General features: G+C 42.0%; 1 protein-coding gene across 1 annotated transcript; it reads left to right on the top strand.

Moving 5' to 3' along the window:
- Positions 1 to 10,989: 10,989 nt before the first annotated feature.
- Positions 10,990 to 13,494, top strand: LOC120684740. Its single transcript, XM_039966625.1, has 3 exons — positions 10,990 to 11,285; positions 11,763 to 12,618; positions 12,815 to 13,494. Exons 1-3 carry the CDS (start codon positions 11,026 to 11,028, stop codon positions 13,448 to 13,450), a joined length of 1,752 nt encoding a protein of 583 aa, XP_039822559.1. The 5' UTR covers positions 10,990 to 11,025; the 3' UTR covers positions 13,451 to 13,494.
- The last annotated feature ends 4,110 nt before the right edge of the window (positions 13,495 to 17,604 follow it).

Raw genomic sequence — 17,604 nt, 5'->3', positions numbered from 1 at the left:
CTTCGGATGCTTGGAGGTTTCTACTATTACTGTCAGTGTTGCCATAAACTTCCTTCTTGATATCCAAGGGATTAGGTAGAAAGGCAGAGGATAATAAGGAGGAAGACGTATAAAAGAAGAACCCATCTAGGCAATTGATGTCATTGTAGGTAGAAGACCCATAATACACCAACAATCATTACAAAAAAACAAATCAGACAAGGTCACAAAGACAAAACATCATCATGCAAACACAAAATTCCACCAGTCAACACGATGCTAACGTTGTTAATAGGGCTAGAATGGGTACTCCTAAGCATGGTTATATCTTTCATCTTCGTCATTGATGACACGTGTCTCCTTCAACTTGTCCAGCGTTGACTTCACCATCGTGATTGCAGTAGTAGTGATAGTGTCACCATGTGGCTCAGGCTTGAATCTTTGGTAGTGCTTTGAATTCTCCATCCAGCATGAGCAGGATTGTGAGCAGGTGGTATTATTTCCAATTCAACTCGACTCCTCACGATGAACTAACAGCTCCATTCTTCAGATGACTTGGATCTCAGATGACTTGGACATGCATTAGGATACGTGGCGCGGTTCGTCTAAGTATTTTTGTATCAGAAGAAGTACTTTGGAATCAGAAATTAAGGGATGAATCCAGAGCGGTATTTATTTGGAAAGAAAGGAGAGACACTGAGCACATTGTGAATAAAGCAAAGGGGAGATAGGTCCAAAAAGGTAAGTTAAAAAGAATTTCAAGGAACAACTTCACCAGCGTATCAAAAGGAGGTGAGCTGGATGAAATTTAGAAAATCATACATCAAGGAGAATCAAAATCAAGAAGTGATCCCCGAGAGGGAAATAAGTAGACCAGAATTGAGGGTCTAACATTTGCGAAACAATAAAGTGCAAATGAGAAGTGGTCAAGTAGGGAAAAAAATAAGTTTTCAAGGACTTAGTAAAGAAGGTAGTTGAGTAGGGAGAATATTCAATGGAGGGGGTCAAGGAATAATCAAGACAGATTTTTATATCACAAGAAACCTTAGAAACGACCATTGCTATATAGCCTTACTTCCTACAGTCGATACAGCTCTAATACCACTTCTGTCACACCCGGTTTTAAGAAGAAAACCGAATGTATAACTATATGTATGCCAGGATCAAGTTTCATACATATAGAGACATTATAAGTGAATAATCAGTAACAGTATCACTAAAAAAGAGAAATACAACAAATAAAAGACTATCAGAGTTATACAGCTTATCCTGGAAACGGAGACTCCAATCTTCACAGGCAACCGACTAGGGGTTGCGTACACCTAGAACTCTGCATCATCTTCAAAATCTTTATACACCTTCTCCTTCTGAGCAGCAGTAAGTAAGGGTGAGTACACTTATGGTTGGTACTCAGCAAGGCCACAAGAAATAACCAGAATGTTATTTATATCCATCTTCAAGTTTATTAATCATGTGAGGGTCCAATCCGCTCTTGACCATGAGCACGGCTAACCGGTTAGTTTTAACTCTGCAGAGGTTGTACACTTTCACCACAATTCGCGTAAAAGTTCCGAAGAACTTTGAACCCAACCACGCATATGTGCTGATCAGGCAGAATACCACACTTTCCGAGGTGTGGTTGCATAGGGACGCTACGAGGCCTTTACAAAAAATCTCTATATGTATGTGTTGGTCCCTGCCTTTGCGGTCCCTCAGAAGACACAACTTCCTTCACCCGCTCCACAACACAAACTCATAACCACCAAGCGAAACAACCCCAACACAATATATAGTTCATCTAATTACTTAGCCAAGACTAGAGCCATATAGTATTATGGTTGTACGGTTTTCTTGGGTGGTTCTCCATGTTCCAATTAAATCATAGTACTCTTGTAAATAAGCATAGACAGAAAGATGGTTAGGGTCACTTGCCTTTCTCCAACTAAAATCTACTCTTACTGCTCTTTAGCTCTTGCTCGCATGGAAAACTTGATCTTCAATCTTCGAACAGCGATTCTTCAACTCGGAACAATCTTCGGGCAAACATACAAAGCAAACAAGAAGATACATCTAAGAACAATACACCAAAACAAAAGAAAGGCTTAAAAAGAGCGTACTAAAGGATAGAGCTCGCTGCTACGGTTACGAGAGTGCAAGAAACACGAAAAACGGAGCTAGGACATGGAAACTATGGGATAAACAATGAGTAAGGATTTAGTCGCGATTAACCAAAGGGTTAAGGACTAAAGGAAAAAAAATATTTGTGAGACACAACAAAGTGTGCTCACAGAGGATAAAAAGGTTATAAAGCTATTGCACACGTCACATGGATCACATTAGCGCAAGAATCGATGAAAATGGAGCTAAAACAAAGAAGTTATAGCTAAAATAAGGTTCTAAGGACTTATTTGTAAGAGAACAGTGCTTTTAGGGGCTAGATCTGAAGAAATCAAGGACTAAAACAAGATTAAACCTAAACTATAGGGGTTAGCATGCAAAACTCTATCTCCTGGACGGCGGGTTCTATTTCAGAAAAGTCCAGGGGTCTAAACATAAAACCAAGGGCTATTTTGTAATTATTTTTGAACTAGAGGGGACCGCAGGTTGATTTCCTAGAAACTGGGGGGCTTCTTTGCAAAACTTACTATGGTTGACCGGTATTGACTTGGGTTAGATCTGATTTGATCCATCGGATCACGATCCGACGGCGGATAGGCAGACGGGCGGCTCGGCTCGTCTCGCACGGCTTGTAGCTGGCGGCTCGGGTCGGTTCAGGCGGTGCAGGCGGCGCTGGGAGTCGGCGGCGGCGAACGGAGCGGCAGCGTGGGCGCCGGCGGCGAGCAGACTGTGGCGGGGGCTCGCCGGTGTTTCGCGATAACGCGATTCCGGCTCGGTTCAACGCGGGTTTTGCACGGGGAGGTAGCGCGCGACGCCAGGAACGCGATTGCGGCCTCTACACGGCGGATCGGCGGCGGTGAGGTGGCTCTGTGGCGAGCGGCGGCGGAGCAGATCCGGCGGGCGCGAGCGCGCACGCAGGAGCGAGAAGTGGAGGGGAAAAAAGGGTCGGAGAGCTCCCTTGCTACCTTGCGAAACTCTGGGGCGGTGAACTTGTCGAGGAGAAGGCACGGGGTCGACGGCGAAATGGCGACGACTCGCGAGAAGGAAGACACCACGACGAAGAGGACGACGAGCTGAGCACTAGGGTGGTGTCGGATTTCACCGGAGATGCACGGATGCGGAGGATGGTGGTATTCTGGGGAAAAGATTATTTTAGGGATTCCCAAACAAGGAGCCTCCCTATGGGCAGTCTATATTTTTGTGTGGAGTTGCCATGAGAGGTTGGTTTAATATGTAGGGAGAAAAGTCTCCCCATCCCACATCAACTAGCAATGTGGTACTAAACCTCCCTCCTATGCTAATGGGTTTTACGTGCCTTTAGCCCATTAGGGAACACACGAATGGGCCCTTGAGGTCCATTAGAGATTTATGTACTTTTGATAGACTTAGCCCATTTAAAATTCGGAATTAATTATTTTCGAAATTAAAATAATTTTAGAAAAATCTAGAATTCATATTTAAAGTCCGAAAAATATTCCAAATGGCTCGAAAATTCTAGGAAAAATCCTAGAAATATATTGGGACCTAACGAACTCAAATAAAATATTTGGAGCTCATGATAAGATTTGGAAGAGCCTCTAAAAATTAGAGTTTGCTCTAGGGAAAATGGGAAAAGAATCCAGAAAAATTCGGAAAATTCCCGGGAAGAACTTTTGATGATAGAACACGTTTTGAAAGGTTTTCACAGTCAACAACACTATGCATGTGACATGAATGCATCACCAGAAGAACAACATCCTTTTTTATACGCGAGCGATACCATCACACACCCCTTGTAATAGTGGTCATTTCTAGGGGCAGGTGATGGTGTCACCTGCCCCTAAAAATTAATTTTTAGGGACGGGTGATGGCATAATCTACTCCTACGCATGTTCTCACGTAAATTTTATACTACAATTGTAGAGCTTGACGAGATCAAAAATTGTGTAGTTGATACTTTTTCATTGAAGATCAATTAATAGTTTAAAAACTATTATAAGTTCTCTAGTTTCAAAATATACAAGTATCATTTGTTTTCAAACAACCTTTGATATAGAACATAAAGTAATTACATATCAAAGTTTTAGTGGTCAGATCTAAAATTTTATAGTTTATGCATTATTCATTTAAGAATGTTTAGTATCACAAGATCATTTACAAGTTGTGCTCTACATATGGCTATGATTATATGGTAGTATCTCATACAACTCAAGTCATATTTTCAAATTTTTACAATCCTAACCTTTATATACACTCAAATATATTTGGTATATTTTTTGGAATAAAATGAAAAAATATGTTTTTGGCATGTGATGGTGTCACCCGCTCCTGAAAATAGATTTGTAGCAGCGGGTTATGGCCTCATTAGCCCCTACAAATCGAATTCTGCTTGAGGTAAGCGGTTCGAATCCTGGTTTTACGCAAGTGTGTATATTTCCTCTAAAAAATCGTACCTTAATAGTAGATGAGTTTGTGGTGGTGGCCGGTTAGCTAGGATTGTTTGATGATTATTTATGCTAAAAAAAATAATGATGGAATATGACAAAACATATATATGTACGTGATATGTATAGGCATAGGTACGTTTATCATGGTTGAGCCCTTATGACATGTGGGCCCCACTTCTCTTTGTTTAAGGGACCTGGATGAAGTTACACGCCATTGGTAGTCTACGTGTGTGTGAGTTCATTTCATGAGCCCTGGCAATCATGCACGCATACGTATCAGGACGATGATGGTTTGATTCAGTTTGGGTTCTCCGGGAGCCGGCCCACATGTAAGTGTCGATGCAAGTCATCTTGAGATATAAGCTTGGAGATATAGAGTTGATGAGTTTGTTTTGATCATATCCAAGCCGGCCGGTGATTAGAGATAAAGGAGTTCACGTAACCAAGAGATAGACTTGTTTGTTTAAATCTTTTGCGTGGCCGAGGGTCAAAGCGTTGGCTTCCCGTGCCTATATAAAGGCCGCCGATACCCCTGGCCGGGGTTAGACACACACACGCCGTCGCCCTGCCGCACGCACACACACACGCCGTCGCCCTGCCGGACGCACGCACGCTGCCGTCGCCGTCCCCGAGCTGCACAGCCTCCGTCGCCGTCATCGTTCTGCACGCCGTCGCCGACGCACAAGACCGGTACTCGCCGCCGACGTTCATCTCAACGTTGACATCTTCCTGTTGCTAGGAGATCGCTTCGCCAAGCCGTTCAGCACCAACAAGATGCCGTCGTTCCCGATCACCATGTTTCAAGGTGATAATTACAGTTCAAGCAATGAGTAATTTATGTATGTTCTTTTGTTCAAACGTAACTATGGTGAGATCTCAACATGTGGCGATCCATCTAGTTCAACATATTTTCTGTAAAGAAAGAGAGATCGTGGCGGCTGCATCCGTATCCCTAGGGGGAAGGACAAATTCTACGATGGCGGCGAGATTATCCCCATGCCAAGGATAAACTCCATGACGGCGATGAAATTCCATCATATTGATAGAACTAAAGCGACACTACATGAGTTGGGGAACACCCACTCAGTAGAACAAATCGTTGGTTCCCATGACAAGAAAAGCAAGTATCGACCATGTGTGACTATCAATAGTTCCCATGACAAGAAAAGCAAGTATCGACCATGTGTGACTATCAATATGGTGACCTGTGATGAAAGCCCCTTTGTCGCCCCATTACGGGGAGCAAGAGAAGCAAAGTTATAATCTAACATGTGATGCTCCTGCTTGTGGTCTCTCACTGCGGAGAAACAAGAAAGAGAATAAAAGATCATCCGTATGTATTGAGCTAGAGGCAAATAAAAAGAAGAAATCCCTGATGGGATGACTGCCCATGCGAAGAAGCAAATAAAGAGATCATGGTGGCCAAACAAAAAGAGAAGTCCCTATCGAGCTGCACATACATGCTTGCTGTGTTGGTCTCTAGATTTTGGCTAAGGCCTAAAATTATTGTGAGAAGAGGTCAGCTGAAATAAATAGATAAAAGAGCTGCGCATGCAGTCAGGCTCGAGCATGAAAAATATTATATAGTTAGATTTCCTAATGGCTACACATGCACACGAGATGTGCTGAGAAGCGAGAAAAGTAAAGTTCTTGGCAAGCTACGTGGACATGCATGCTGCCCATACGTGAGAGGAGCAGCGCCTCGTCTGCTTTCTGATTATTTTGGCTAAGGCCTAAACTACCACGTGAAGTGCCGAGCTATACGTGAGAGAAGCAAATAAGAAATAAAGTTTCTGTCGAGCTACACATGCAAGTCTGATTATTTTGGCTAAGTCTGAAACTACCCTATGGGTATTGAGCTGAAATAAAAGAATAGAATTTGATACGCCGAAAGGCTGTTGAATCAATTCATCTTGCGAGCATCGTCCCAAGTATGATCTTAACACCGCGATTGCGGTCGACTTCTACATGTCTAGTACCGACGAGGCTAGATAAATTTTTGGCTAAGTGCCGACGAGGCGAGGCCACGATTCCATCGGCGTGTCCCAAGTAACGGGATTTGGATACTATTTTACCGGGTACCGACAAGGCGATGGCAACACACATATATCCATGTTGAATGAAGCTGGGCCATATGACTGGGCACCGACGAGGCGAAAGTCACCCCTTCATCAACGTTTTCCGTTTATTACCGACATGGCGACGTACAGTCGTGACCGGGTTGTGGCGAAACAAGCCACCCATACTTCTACGGTCCATATATTGCATATGGATGATGACGAGTAGATGAGTTGACGATGACCACAAAAGCGCAGCTTAATCGGGGGTTTTCTGTAGACTCGCTCTACATATGTAATTAACCGGACCCGCACCGACGAGGCGAAAGTCACCCCTTCATCAACGTTTTCCGTTTATTACCGACATGGCGACGTACAGTCGTGACCGGGTTGCGGCGAAACAAGCCACCCATACTTCTACGGTCCATATATTGCATATGGATGATGACGAGTAGATGAGTTGACGATGACCACAAAAGCGCAGCTTAATCGGAGGTTTTCTGTAGACTCGCTCTACATATGTAATTAACCGGACCCGCCCAATCGGCCCCGGGAATCAGTGAACTACGCAATCTCTATGAGTTAGACCTCTCCTTAAGCATCAATGCAGAAGACAGAAGAAGACGACATGTATTCATAAATTTTGTAAAAGATCGAAATTAATGAAATATGTGTTCTCGTAAATGTGTGCATGTGTTCTCTTGTGCGCAATATTATTTATTTTCCTCATCGCCTTCGTTTTGTTTTCGCGAACAAGGATATTTTCTTTTTCTTTTTTTATTTTTTAGTTTTTTTAGATTTTTCATTTTTGTGAAAACTAGTTTGTAGGTGTGGGTCATGGGCTCATCCACCCCTACAAATCGATCTTTAGGGACAGGTCAGAGGCTCACCTACCTCTAAAAATCTTTCCGTAGTAGTGATCCAAAGCTTCCACATAGGTTCAGTTAGTGTTAATTAGTTAAATAAGGCCAGTCTCAGTGATGAGTGTCATCGCACGGTTACCTCACATACCATGACACTCTCCCTTCTCTCTCATCTGCTACATCAGCAAATTTAATGCTGATGACACTCCCATGACCCTCCCATTGAGATTGACCTAAGTTAAATAGAACACGAACCTCGTAGGAGTGAGATAACGCGCGACCTATCGCACGCTAGGGGAACGTGCGACCCCTCCACCTTTCCTGTTTTGGAGCAGCGTCCCTGATTTTAACTGTGCAGAATTCAACTACAGCATGAATGAAAGATATGGCCATGCAGAGTAGTCAGTGACCCCGGATCCCACCACATGCAAAGGTGAGTGTAAGTTAAAAAATCTTTTATCTCCCTCATTCGATCTCCGTTTTCAAAAACGATTGCACCATTGTGTTCTAGACGACGAGACGAAAAAAACTAGATCCCACTTGCATATGTTTTAATGATGTTTTGCAATAGGAGTAAGTTGCTATATGTTACACACATAAGTTGATGCAGAAAAGAAGATGTTACACACATAAATTATAAGATAAAAGTTACCACAACATACGTTACAAGTGGGATCTAGTTTTCATAAAAACAAAGATATCACAAACACATAACTTGTTATAAACATATACTAGTTGCCACAAAACCGAATGTGTCATATACATGAGTTGCCATAAATAAATGGTATCATACACATGAGTTGCAATAAAAATAAAAAGTGACATACACATAAGTTACCACAAAAGTGTCATACATATACATATGAGTTGTCCAAAAAACACAAAATGTGCCATACACATGTGTTGCCATGAAATATAGTCAGTGTCATACACATGAGTTGCCAAAAATCTGGAGGTGTCATATACGTTAGTTATCACACACATAAGATATAAGTTGTTGTAAAAAAATTTATAAGTTGCCACAAAAAGCATAATTTGTTATAGAATATAGTTGTCACAAACGGAATCTATCATATACATAGGTTATGATGAAATAAAAGTTGTAATACATATAAAACAAAAATTGCCACAATTAAAACAGAATCTATTATATGCATGAGTTGCCATACATATAAGAGGTGTTGTAAATCTATTGACATCTTATGTTTGGACAGCTTATGTGTATGACAACTGATATCTTATTTGTATGACAACTTATGTGTATTAATCCTTTCATTTTGTGGCAACTTATTCAATAATATCAAACATAAATTTAAACATAAGTAGCTACAAGTGAAAAATATCGTCAACACATATACAAGTGGGGTCTAGTTTTGTTCGTCTCTTCATGTAGAACACAACGGCGCAATTGGTTCTCGAAACGGAGCTCGTACGAGGGAGATAAAACTTTTTTTTATGGGGAAGCTTTTTTCTAAAAAGTACATAGGCTTTGCATCGGAGGGAGAGGGGTTTTTGCTAAAAAGTACTTCTCGAAGGAAAAGTGGGCACGTGGGCTGCACTGATAGGCCGTGGCGGGTTGATGAGTGGTGACAGGCATGAAGAGGAGTTGGGCTCTCTTCGGCTGTGCGCTCTCGATCTAGGCCAAGCCAGGCCGAGTTATGGTCATGCAGTCGTACCGCAGCGCGACAGGTCAGCAATTAGCATTTCCGAACCTCGTAACTGTGTCAAGCCTGATCTTAGTTCCAATGCTGCAAAGAAAGGTTATAGGTGACTTCCCGCATTTTTTAGTAGAAGAATAATTGAACTAAATAGCGGGCTAGGCTCAGTCCGGCCCAAAACTTTTTCGAGCCTGGTTTTCTCTGACCAAGCCCGGTTGTATAGCAGGCGTCCGTAGGCTAAAACCCAACAGGCTCGTGGTGGGTGTAAAATGTATAGTTGAATTTATCTGCAAAGTTTAAACTTGGTGCAACGTTTAATTTGTTCAAACAATTTTAGAAGATTCAAATGTTTAATGGATTTAAAAATGCGCTAAAAGATGGTGGTGGTACAAGCAAGGAGGGTAGTGGCGTGAACGAGCAGTTGAGCAGCCATATCAGTGAGCATCTTCAACGGATTACTCACACCTTACATCCAAAATACACACTCTCTTTATTAGCAATAAATACTTTTATATTTTTGGTAATGATTGCTGCAGCAGATTACCGAAATCCAATCACTAGGGATGGGGAAGAGGGATAAATTCCCTTCATTTTGGTGTGGGTAAGAGGGATGAATCCCCTTCTTTTAGATGAGAGGGAGGTATATTTTGGTAATTACCAAAAACCTTTAGTTAATGGGATTGGATTGGAAATTTGCTGAAGCACCTCCAATCACCAAAATATTAATTTGTTGGAGACGGGACATCTGATGGTGTAGCAGCTGGAGGTGGGTGGTGCGGCTGGTGGTGACTCGAAGGGGTTCCAACCAACGGTGGCAGGTGGCGGCGGCAGACCACATAATTGAGGACACAAAAATTAAAACTTTCTTCATTCCAAATCGTGGATCATTCTAAATTGTTCTAAGTAGTTACATTATTACTGCATACTCATTCCATCCTAAAATATAGCTACTTCTAGTATTTAAATTTTGTCGCATAATATAACTAATTATAAGTTGCCAAGAGGGTGTTTTGGTATGCGAGGTCTAAAATGCCCCTCCTTGCATGCAATATATGCAGATATAAATACAAGCTAAATAGGAAAACCATAATAATTATCTTAATTTGTGCATGTTAATAAAGGAGAGTATAATATAGATTTTTATTCTCCATCCTTAATCTGTTTGAAAAAATTTATAAGTAGCTAATTATGGGATCGTGGGAGTATTTGCTATACATTTGACAGGAATAAAGGTTGTGTGTAGGCTTAGGTTATAATTGTTACTATTAAGTTTTATCGATGAAAGATCAACAGTCATTAACTATACATTTCAATGGCTGAATGGCACCACGCAGGATCTTTAGCGACCTGGGCGACGAAGTAGTTCCGATGTTTTCCAACCTGCTGATCAAAGATAACCGTAGAGTTGTTTCCAAGGCACGGGAATGGCTTGCTTTTCAGACTATTGATGGAGAGCCCGTCCCTAGCTATAAGATACACTATTTTCTCAAGATTCCAATTATTATCTATATGGTAATTGTATCCATACCGATGCTGCCGTTGCTAGCCGGATGCTACATTGTACTTTTCCTCTATGGCTGTGGTGGCCCTGTCTCCTGCATAGGGCTCGCGTTGTGGCGCATCCTGCAGCGCGACTATGGCAGCAATGATGGAGACATCACAAAGGCAAACCTGGCTCCGGCATTGGACGTGTTCTACTGTCTAATTCTCTGTCAAGGTGCCCTCTACATAGTATGGTTATATTTTCATATTCTGGGAGGAGCAATGGTTATATTTTCATATTCTGGGAGGAGCATTTCTTATTGTAAGCTCCCGCCAAGATTACAAGATACCCAAAAAGTGGGGCTACATATGGCTTGTCGACTACTATTTCTACTCCCGAGCGAAATGCTGGCGGGACCCAGCATCCATCCAAGGCAGCACAATGAGCCGCTACGCCGTCGACTTGATAGACTCTGATTCTTGGGATGATCAACTCTCTGGGGTGACGATGCTCGCCACGTTCATCAGGCAGGGGGCAGACGTCAGGTGCCTGCTTCTTCCCTCAAAGTCCAGGATCCAGAAACTCATCGATACACTGGGATGGAGAGCTACTGCCAGCAGGGAGATGAGGGAAGCCGCCGCGTGCATAGTGGCGCACCTTGCCGGCGACATCCATCTTGCCCAGTTCCCTGGGGCGATCCGGTGCATATCAGTGTTTTAAATCTCCAGAGATACAGTTTAGCGGCACCCTCTCCGATTCGCTATAGCCGCTAATCTCCCGTTATATCGCCGCTAAGACAGACAGAGTACACGGACACCACCCAGGCCACCTCTTCATACTTGATCCTCAACTAGTCAACTCGGCTCCACATGTTATTTCTGTCCGCCTCGACTCCTGCCTGCAGCCCCGCACTCTCTCTCACTAGTCACTCCTGCAACGTGCCTCTGCTCTGCATTGCCGACGGCACCGGGGAAGGTCTGGGCCAGCACTTGCAGCCCTTCGGTGGATGGCCGATAAGCAGAGCTAAATTACACCTTGTTTAGCGGATTTCGCCCGCTATATCGAGCTATTAGCGTCTTAGGTCACTTAGCGCTAAAAGCGAAATCTCTTAGCTGCAGCTCCGTCCAGCGGAGATCTCCGGCTATAGCGGCCGCTATAGCCGGAGATTTAGAACCTTGGTGCATATCCACTCTGCTGGAAGATGAAACCTTGCTGGCATACTGGTCGAACTGCGACCAGCAGCAAGAGTTTCCCCACCTTCGCAGCGGATCGAGATCCACAATGCATACATTGATTCGTGTAACTGAAAAAATCATGCCAGAGTTTAGGCATGTGGTACAAAAACCAACTAGTAGTGGATGCAACGAGCTGATCCTGCAAGGCCTGACCATCCTGGAGAGGCTTGCCTCCGACCACCACAACTGCATGGATATATCTAGCACCCCGGGCCTCCTATCCAAGATCTTGGCGCCCCTCTGTTCCAGCACCTTGATCCGAGGGATCAACAACAGCAGTACATGGGCTGACGTAGTAAATGGAACCTTCAAGGTGTTGTGTAGTCTCATCAGGTGTCCTGGCAGCACTGGTGAAAGCCTGCGTCGGGAGATCTCTGCTAACCAACAAGCAATCAGCAACCTGAAGAGCATTCTTGACCGGAGCAATGGAGCCGGCCAGGAGCTGCAGATGCGAGCAATGGAGATCGTAACAGAACTGGCCTTGGATTCATCTACCAACACCACCGAGGAAACGAAGGAAAATCTCATGAACCAGCAGCTGGAGATCTTCCTTCTTGACAAAGAATCTGATGCCATATCCGAGAAGCTCCAAACCACAGCTGGGAGAACACTGGCCCTACTGACAGCCAACACTAAACCGAACTCCTCCAGAGTCAACGACAGCTTTGGCCGTCTCACTAAATTACTAGATGCTAAGAACAACATCAAAATCAGAATTGCAGCAGTGCAGATCATGGAAAATATGTGTGTTCACTGTGATTTGGATAAAGGACGTGTGAAGGATACATTGCTGCCACAGGTAACTGTAAAATTTTGTTTCACAAAATGAAAACATACCAAGCAGCACAACAGTAGTATATGGGGAAATTAAATTACACTAAAGCTTGTTAACACTTTGTTTTTCTCGTTTGTCAATGGCATGCAGGTAGTTCTTTACTTCTTTGAATCTCACCCCTATTGTAATACGTTAAAACTAAATCACACTGTTGTTCCAGGTCCTTGCTGGGATACAGTCCGACAAAAGGGGAGCACGCCAACGTGGTGATGCAAAGCAGAAAAATTCTTCATCAGCAGGAGATGAAGAGAACCAGAATAAACTTGCACCAGGAAATGGTGATGAAAACCATAACAGTTCTGAACAGGTAGACAACTCAGAGATCCAGGACAGTCCTTCAACAACAGACCAAAACGAGTCGTCAGATGAAGGAAATGATGAGCAAGCTGCAACAAAGGAACTGCAAGGGGGGCTTTTGTCACTTACTCTGGTTATATATGACAAACTGATCAGTCCAGATGATTTCGAAGATGCAGTTGAAAAGAAAGGCCTAGGAAATGGAGAATTATTTGTGAAGAAGCTCAAGACTATATTAAAAGAGAACTGTAAGGAAACAATTACCAGTTTGAGAATCGTGAAGCTTTGCGGTCAGATTGCTACATCAATGATGTCACGCAACAAGTACACTGAACAGTTCAAAAACCAGGGATTCGTAGACTCACTATCTGAGGCTAAGAAAATTATGTCTAACCTTGAGAGTTGCATTCTTTTTGCTGAGACAGATATTCAACTGAAGAAGATAGCCGCGCCTCTCCTCTCGGAGCTAGAGAAAGAAGTACTACTGTTGGTGGGCTAGAACTTAATTAATTGTGATTGGTATTCCATTTATCCTGCACAGACTACTACTCTTAGTCTTGTTATTATGTCTCCGTTCCGCAACACAGGAATGGTGTTGCAATGACGGATTTTTGATGAAGCTCAATATTCTCAATCGTTTTGTGTTGTATGTTTTAATCCCCATGTACTGATCTTGAGTTATTGACTCTGGTTGCACACAGTTTTATGGTTGTCAACCTTATTTTGGCATTCCTGAGATAAATTATTTTTGGCATGGGCCTGATTCTCATACTATCATCCCATTTTCATATTATCATACTATCATTCCTGAGATAAATTATTTTCAGCATGGGTGGCGGTCTAGTCTTAGGATTGATAGTCATTAGTATGGAAGGATATATCAAACTCTTTTAGGCTGGATGTCGTTCAGATAGAGGTCGGAAAATTTCAAGACGATGTATCTTCTTGATGTATTGTACTTAAATTCAATAAAATTTTCCCATTCCAAAAAAAACCCATTTTCATTTAGACAATAATTGCAGTTGCCTCTCGTAGCAGGGCCATATATCGCCCGCACTACCATCTCATTTTCTATCGCCCGGAGGATGCGCTTGTGGGCCTTTTAAGTTAAATGGCCCAATGATACTTTTGTTGATTTGTGGCCACAAAGGGACTGCGATGCGCCCGTCGTCTACGGAGTCGGTGGATTCCGGTGATCTCAAAAAGGACGCGATTTAAATCTATGTGTAGTTGTAGATTTATTTGTACACGAGTGGTGTGTGTGGCGTGCGTGTGTGGAGTGGGTGTGCGTGTGTATGAGCAGATACTACAGCTGTACCCAAATGAGAGGCACTCAAAAAGGGAGGTGTACAGAACTTAGGAAGGTGTGGGTGCAGTGGTTTGAAATGATGTATGCTACATAGGCAATGAACGTGCGTGCGTATGTCTGCACATGTCTGTTGTGTAGTACTTTTTTATTTTTTCTTTTTATTTTCTTCCTTCCTTTCTTTTCTTATTCTAAACGGTGGTGCTATTTTTTGTCTATTTAATTAAACTTTTTTCTTTCCAGACCTTATAGATATTCATTCTTTAATTTGCACTTGGTCTATTTTATAAATATCATCTATCTTTTTTATAAATTGTTTAAGGATGTGGATTTATTTTCTCAGTGTCTATTTCGATTGTTTATTCTATTCAATTAGATGTTGTTCATTATGTTTAATTTTTTAATTATGGTATATTATTATTTCGTGTGTCATGTTCAAATTTTTTGTTCGCAGAAAAAATTATTTGTTCATGTTGTTCAAATATTTGTTCGCAGGAGTTAAAATTTTTCTAGCTTGATAAAAATATTCTTAGAAAAAAATCATCCAAATGTAGTCAAGTGTGATCTTATTTTAAAAATCTATTCGAAAAAATATGATAATGCAATCGGAACTTAATTTGAATACTCAATTTAAGAGCTATGGATTTTCTAGATTTTCAAATCTGCATGCATGTCAACGATGTCATCCGTTTTGGATTCACGTACATATCTCTCTCATCTCGTACTACAGAACATATCAGGCCCTGTTTAGTTTTCAAAAAATTTTACACAGTATCCGTCACATCGAATCTTCGGACACATACATGGAGCATTAAATGTAGTTGAAAAAATAACTAATTACACAGTCTACCTGATTACCACGAGCTGAATCTTTTAAGCCTAATTAATTCATAATTATATCATGTAACAATAAAATGTGCTACAATACCAAAATCCAAATTTTTTCACCAACTAAACACACCTTCAGTGGACTAGATTAGATGGGCCAAAAGTAGACTGCAGGCCTATACTACCTAATTATGTAATTTCGGCGACAAGTGATAAACCTATCACCTCTGGTGATGTCCAGTCACGCCCTCTCATATTCTCATGCTGGGCATACAGAGCGCCATCACTATAGCTATATGTTGTTCAAGTGATTTCGGCCCGTTTTAACTTTCGGTCCACGCTAGCTCAAGTAGAAAGTAGGGTTGAATTTAGCCCGTTAGTGGGCTTTTCAGTTGTGGCCCATTACTTAGTTTTTCTCTTTCTTTTTCTTTCACTTTTATTATTTTTTATTGTGCCATTTCAATTCACATGCTTTTCTCTTTTCTGGTTTCTAATTTTAGTTTCTTTACCTTTTCTTTATTTTACTCTTTTTATTTACCTTTCTTTTCTTCTATTTTGTTTATATACTTACTTGTTTGCAATGTGTACATATTTTGCATGTGTAATAATTTATCTCTTTTATTTTAATTATTTTTTCTTTTTAAATTACACCTTTTCTTTTTCTTTCTTTTTTCCATTTTTTAAACTTTTTCTATGTGCTTATATTTTGTTCACATGTAAGAATTGTTCGTGATGTCAACGTATTTGCTCTTGTGTAGTTTATTTGTTCGTGTATGAAGTTATTTTTTCATTTTTATTTATTTGCGTAAACTAAAATGTGTCTGTTGGGGTGGACATATTTATTCTCTATATAGAAAAATATGTTCACACTCATCAATCAAAATGTTCGTTTTATGTATAATTTGTTCACGATATTAGTTTATCTACTTTTTTACTGACCAAAATATTTAGAATTGTGGACTTGTTTGGTTTTTGATGGTTTTATAATTTGCAGTGCTCTCCGTTAAAGAGAAAACTATATTCAATTATCACTTCCATTGTTGTGGTGCAATGGTAGATTGCAAAGCTGTTATGATGTGTTGACCTGGGTTTGAATTTCTTTTGTGCACTATTTTTTGCGTTTGATGTTTATTTTCTGGTTTATATCATCACGATCGGGCCATTAGCAAGTGAAGATCGGTATCGCTGGGCCCCTTCCACCATGGCGCCTAGGCAATGCGGCGCCTGCTCCATAGATCTGGGAAGCCATTCCGGCAGTTCGTTGACGCGCATTAAAGGCGTGGCCGAGCAGCTGGAGGCGGCCTATGACGGTTGACGGCCTGCAAGACGCATGGGGTGGAGGCAGGGACGAGTTCATGAGGATGACGGTCGCAGATGGGTGTTTTTTTCCTCCTGGAGACGGCTTGGGCGATTCTGCACGCAACGGGAGGAACGGCTGGGGCCTGGGGATTCCCGTACCCTTCTAAGAGCAAGCCCAATAAGGCTTGTCCTATAGCCAAGCTAGAACAGTAACCGATTCCTCTCTTCTAGTTCTTTATTTATCCACAGCAGCTGATCTTCCCTCGGTACACGCGCAGAGAGGAGAGAGAGACTCTGCGGGATGACAAACAGTCCAAGCGCTGAGCACCGAACCCAGCGACTACCGACCCTCTCTCTCATCCTTTTCGTCTGACAAATCAGAGCACAACCGGCTTAATGCCCGTTATTGTACATGCTCTAATGTGGGAGCATCCGGTATTCCGGATGGATGTGGTCGCCATGGGAAACCAGCTGCCACTCCTCGCCCTGCAGAAGCTTGAAATAAACTGCATGGCGTGCAGTGGTGGACCTTCGGTATGTTTTGTCTAAAGTTGATCACAGTTTCTGCTTTACTGCATCCTTTGTAATTTGTAAGCAATGGTGGTTGGAGATGCGCCAATGAAGTTGGGTGCTGCTGGATTGGTTCGATCGGTTGGCCTGGCTGCAAAATAACCTATATTCTATAGCCGACTACGGAGTATATATACTCTCCGTATAAAGCCAGTCTCAGTGGGAGTTTCATAAAGAGTTTCATGCATTAAATTTTATATGTCACATTAATATTTTTGATGACTTGAATTGGCATGATCATTATGAGGAGAGAGAAGAGAGAGTTTCATAGGATTGAGAAGAAAGTTTCATCCACGTGAAACCTACATGACATGATTACCTAGTTGTCTATTGTTGCAAACTGTGCAATGAAATTTGCACTAAGACTGGCCTTAGAAAGACTCATAATGATTAAGACATACCCACGTAGCTGCGTGATAATAATGGTTTCGGAATTCGGAGACTTTGATGCGCAAGGTTCCTAATTAGTTGCACAACGCATGATATGATGAAACGGAGGGGATCTGTGTCATCAGCAACAGCAAATTAAAGAAGAGGTATGGGGTATGGCTGGTGCTAATCAAGAATGAGTAGAATTTGATGTATTCTTCGGTGAACAGGGCTGCATCAGTTAGGTCCGACCTCTGGTTTGCTCGTATGTATCATCTTTA

The sequence above is a fragment of the Panicum virgatum genome, chromosome 8N, assembly GCF_016808335.1.
Source record: "Panicum virgatum strain AP13 chromosome 8N, P.virgatum_v5, whole genome shotgun sequence".
Classification (NCBI taxonomy): Eukaryota; Viridiplantae; Streptophyta; class Magnoliopsida; order Poales; family Poaceae; genus Panicum; species Panicum virgatum.
Note: the sequence above shows the minus strand (reverse complement) of the source record. Positions and strands in the feature narration are given on the sequence as shown.

Bases quoted from the DNA above. Each gene is read 5' to 3' on its own strand.
- LOC120684740 (XM_039966625.1), top strand. From the start codon at position 11,026: ATGAGCCGCTACGCCGTCGACTTGATAGACTCTGATTCTTGGGATGAT. The intron at 11,286-11,762 runs GTGCATATCAGT...TTTAGAACCTTG, and splicing joins CAGTTCCCTGGGGCGATCCG to GTGCATATCCACTCTGCTGG. The intron at 12,619-12,814 runs GTAACTGTAAAA...CTGTTGTTCCAG, and splicing joins AGGATACATTGCTGCCACAG to GTCCTTGCTGGGATACAGTC.